The sequence below is a fragment of the Loxodonta africana genome, chromosome 1 (assembly GCF_030014295.1).
Source record: "Loxodonta africana isolate mLoxAfr1 chromosome 1, mLoxAfr1.hap2, whole genome shotgun sequence".
In the NCBI taxonomy this organism is placed as follows: domain Eukaryota; kingdom Metazoa; phylum Chordata; class Mammalia; order Proboscidea; family Elephantidae; genus Loxodonta; species Loxodonta africana.
In genome coordinates, this window is record NC_087342.1 from 199,781,281 (window position 1) to 199,785,957 (window position 4,677).

General features: G+C 39.0%; 1 protein-coding gene across 1 annotated transcript; it reads left to right on the forward strand.

Annotated features, from left to right (window-relative positions):
• The first annotated feature begins 2,033 nt into the window (after positions 1-2,033).
• LOC100662064 (trace amine-associated receptor 8) lies at positions 2,034-3,303 on the forward strand. The gene has a single exon (XM_003404104.3). The coding sequence runs from the start codon at positions 2,085-2,087 to the stop codon at positions 3,114-3,116; it is 1,032 nt and encodes a 343-aa protein (XP_003404152.1). The 5' UTR covers positions 2,034-2,084; the 3' UTR covers positions 3,117-3,303.
• The last annotated feature ends 1,374 nt before the right edge of the window (positions 3,304-4,677 follow it).

The window sequence follows — 4,677 nt, forward strand, 5'->3', positions numbered from 1 at the left end:
GCTCTGCCCAAGCCCGGGCTCCGAAGGTCACCTGCCTGGTACGCTGGCTCTTAGTTCTGAAAACGATCGCTGTCTGCCCGTATTTGTTCGTTCTCCGTCTCTAAGTCTGTGTTTGTTGTTCAGAGTTCGTAGATTGTTATATATGTGATCAATTCACTTGTTTTTCCGAGTCTTTGTTGCAAGAGGGATCCGCAGTAGCGTCCACCTAGTCCGCCATCTTGGCCCTGCCTTCTCATATTTCATGACAATTTATGCATTTCAACTTTGTGGTATATGGGATATTATTTTATCTAGGTTTCTAGGAGCCACCCTAAGAATGAGTTTGCATCGTTCTTTGGGGTCATATCCTGAGTATGTCCTCTGTCTCCAAGCTGTTTATCTAGTTTCATGTTTCAGCCCCCTGATCAAACATCTTCAACATCCAATCCCAGAGACATGGTACTCATCTGTCCCTGTTGAAATAAGATGGCTTATTCTTGTAGCTCCTTTAGGATATTTCTTCCTTCTGGGGCCCATCATCTCCCAGCTGGGTTATATTACAACTGAACCCTAGTTATTGGCCTGGCATCAAAGAGAGGCAACATTATGGACAGAATTGTATCTCCCTAAAAGGTATGTTAAAGTCTTAACCCTAGTACCCATGAATTTGCACTCGTCTGGAGTAGGGTTTTTAAAGGTGTTATCAGTTAACATGAGATCATACTAGAGTAGCCCACTCCACTCCCACTGCCGTCGAGTCGATTACGACTCATAGTGATCCTATAGGACAGAGTAGAACTGCCCCATACTACTAGAGTAAGGTGGGTCCTAATCCAATCTGAGTGGTGACCTCATAAAAGAGAAAAGGCACATAGAGATATGCAGAAGGAAGCTGGCCATGTGAAGAGATCGGGGTGATCCACAAGCCAAGGAACACCAAGGATTGCCAGCCATCACCAGTGATGGGAAGGAGGCATGCAATATATTCTCCCTCAGACTTCTGAAAAGGAACCAAGACAGCTGATATCCTGATTTTGAACTCCTAGCCTCCAGATGTTCCACAATAAAGTTCTGTTCTTATAAGCAACCCAGTTTGTGATATTTTGATACAGCAGCCCTAGGAAATAAAGACAGAAGGTGAGGGCAGATCCTGAGGGACATTCTAACTTTCTTGCTGAGGAGAGGCCTCCATAGTAGCTTCCCATAATAGGGGAAGGGTCACTCTTAAGAAGGGGTGGGTCATTAGGAACAAATCAAAAAAACACCATGGCAGGCCAAAGAGAGACAACAGAAGAAAGGATAAATCTTTATACTTTAGTACCTTTAGTAGCACTTTCTTGTTAATTTTTACAAGGGTCCCACATTTTTATTTTGCCCTATACCTCCCAAATCACATAGCCAGTCTTGCAAGAAAGGAGTAGATAAAATTACTGCCAAATGCTGGACTAGGCTATTTCAGAGAGTTGAACTGAAAGAAATCACTCGTTTTTTTGAAAATTATGTATGTCTAAAAAATTGCAGAGCACAGAGAAATGTAATGTTTATTTTAGGACTTATTAATTATAATTATCAAAAGTAAGTTTCCTTTCATGATTCACACCTTGCACTACAGGGATTACTTGTGAGCAGTTTATAATGGGTCCACTCTATCGACTGATTTCCTAAAGCATTTTAGGTGTTAAGTTTTCAGACATCTTGGAGATGGAAACCTATTAAAAGGTGATCTTTCAAATATGTAGTTATATGTGATTACCCTTTGCAAGGAAGAGTTTCACGAGTATAAAGAATGAGGTATTTAAATTCATTTTCTTCAATTGTTTAGATAATGTAATTTCTGGGCTGATGAAAGTTTGTAGTACATTTTCTTGTGATTAATTACCTAGTAGGGTTAGCCTACTTACAGAAATAATATATGAATTAAAGATAGAATAATATTCTAAGCTTGGAATTTCTTTTGATAATTAAAATGGAAAAAAGAATGCAAGGTGATATAATAAAAGTAGTAGTTCATATTAATTAATTAATTAATTTTCAGAACTGAAAATTATTCTTCCCTACCACCACCAGGGAGAGCAGAAATAGAGCAAGCATCGAACATCAGAACCATGAGCAGCAATTTATCCCACCCTGCTGTGGTGCAACTTTGCTACGAGAACGTGAATGGATCTTGTATTAAATCTCCCTACTCCCCTGGATCCCAGGTGCTTCTGTATGCAGCCTTTGGCTCTGCGTCTGTGCTGCCTGTGTTTGGAAACCTCCTGGTCATGACATCAGTCCTGCATTTCAAACAGCTGCACTCCCCAACCAACTTTTTGATCGCTTCTCTGGCCTGTGCTGACTTTTTGGTGGAAGTGACCGTGATGCCCTTCAGCATGGTCAGATCTGTGGACAGCTGCTGGTACTTTGGAGCCCAATTTTGTACCCTTCACAGCTGTTGCGACGTGGCATTCTGTTACTCTTCTGTCTTCCACTTGTGCTTCATCTCCATCGACAGGTACATTGCTGTTACCGACCCTCTGGTCTATCCTACCAAGTTCACGGTGTCTGTGTCAGGAATATGCGTCGGCATCTCCTGGATCCTGCCAATTGTCTACAGCGGTGCCGTGTTCTACACAGGTGTGAATGATGATGGGATGGAGGAACTTGTAAGTGCCCTCAACTGTATAGATGGCTGTCAAATCGCTGTAAATCAAGACTGGGTTTTGGTAGATTTTCTGTTATTCTTCATACCTACTCTCGTTATGATAATTCTTTACAGTAAGATTTTTCTTATAGCCAAACAACAAGCTATAAAAATTGAAACTACTAGTAGCAAAGCTGAATCATCATCAGAGAGCTACAAAGCCAGAGTGGCCAAGAGAGAGAGAAAAGCTGCTAAAACTCTGGGGGTCACAGTGGTCACATTTATGATTTCATGGTTACCATATACAATTGATACATTAATTGATGCCTTTATGAGCTTCATAACCCCTGCCTACATTTATGAGATTTGTTGTTGGGGTGCTTATTATAATTCAGCCATGAATCCTTTGATTTATGCTTTATTTTATCCTTGGTTTAGGAAAGCTATAAAACTGATTTTAAGTGGAAAATTATTAAAGAATAGCTCATCAACCATTCGTTTATTTTCAGAATAAGTGTAAGCACAAAATTGAGATATTTCAGAATATTTTAAAAATTATGATAACATGATGAAAGACATGAATAAAGCCATTCAAAATAGGTAAAACATTATTTTTTAAATTACCAGCAAAAACAATCTTGTAAGGTACCTCCATTGAACCAGTATAAAGATATTTACTGACCTCAGTAGTAAATGATAAAGTGTTTGTATATATTACCTGCCTCGGTTCATTATACACTTCCTTGCCTCATGCACCTGTTTCTTCAAATTCACTGATTTCTGAATCCCATTTTTGGATGTAAAATCTCTAATCACTTTCCCCTTCATTTCCTCCTCTCATTTATCTTTAAATGGGCTTCTCGTTCCTTGTTTTTTTGTGACACAGTCCAGGTATGATGGTCCTCCCCAAGATTCTGCTCATTTGCTGTTCCCTTCATGACTATTTCTGCCCGTTCTTCCCCTGCGTGTACCTTCCTGGAGCTGTGGGGACAACAGGTGAACCTCTCCTGCTTTATGACTTGGCAGAACCTTGGGATGTTCACCTAGGTTATCGTGGGATCAGTAACTCAGCCTTGTGGTCAGATATTGTCCAGAAATTTTGCAAGTGAAAAAATTACCTCACAAAGGCTGGCACAGTGCTCATTAGCAAATTGGAATTTTGAAAATGAAAGAATTATCATGATAGGGCTGTTGCAGTTATCACTAGCAATGGTCATTTCTAGATCAACTCTTCTCACCTGAAAATAACACACAGTTCACGTTCCCAGAATGCTGTGGGGTCATAAATTCTAGGGTAATACTTCTAAGAACTTTGAGAAATAGCATAAACAATGTATGACATAATTTAAGTGTTGTTCTCTCAAATGTTTTACTCTTGTTGATTAAATAAAATCTTTTGGGAATACATACCTAGAGTATTTTATAAAACTAAATTGTAGTAGACTAGTGGTGTCGTTTACCTGTGGTGCAATGACTTAAAATGATAGAAGTATTTTTCTTCAGTGGTTTTCAGTGAGACCTTTAATGCTTTTCAAGCAAATACTGAGCATAAATTATATGCAAATACCTGTGTCAAAGAGTGAAGACTAAAAAAATTTTGTAGGTAATGAGGTGAGAAAAACACACAGTATATTATTGACAGCCAAAAAGAGTCAGACATGCTAAAACCTATAAGCACAGTAACAACTGCTATTACAAGTGTGGTAATTGCTGGTGGTTATTCATCACTTTCTCAACCACATGTGGTCTCACAGCCTGAGTGACTAAGGGAGGGGTTAAGAAAACTTTCTTCTTCTTCTTTTTTTTTTTGAGAAAGGGCTTTAAGGGAGCCTTCAAGCATATTTGGAGTTGCACAGGCACACAGGACTGAGGATTAACTTCCATCTATGTAGGACCGGGCTTGTCAAATTGGAAAACAATGGGTAAATTAGTAAGACTAGTTGCATAGTAAAACTCAATACAATTTTTTGCTATCACTTACTATACTCAAGAAGTCAGACTAGCTGTGGCAGATTAAAAACAAAAAGTTGTGGTCCCTATTTTTAGAGAGGACAAACAAAAAAATTAAGTGAATA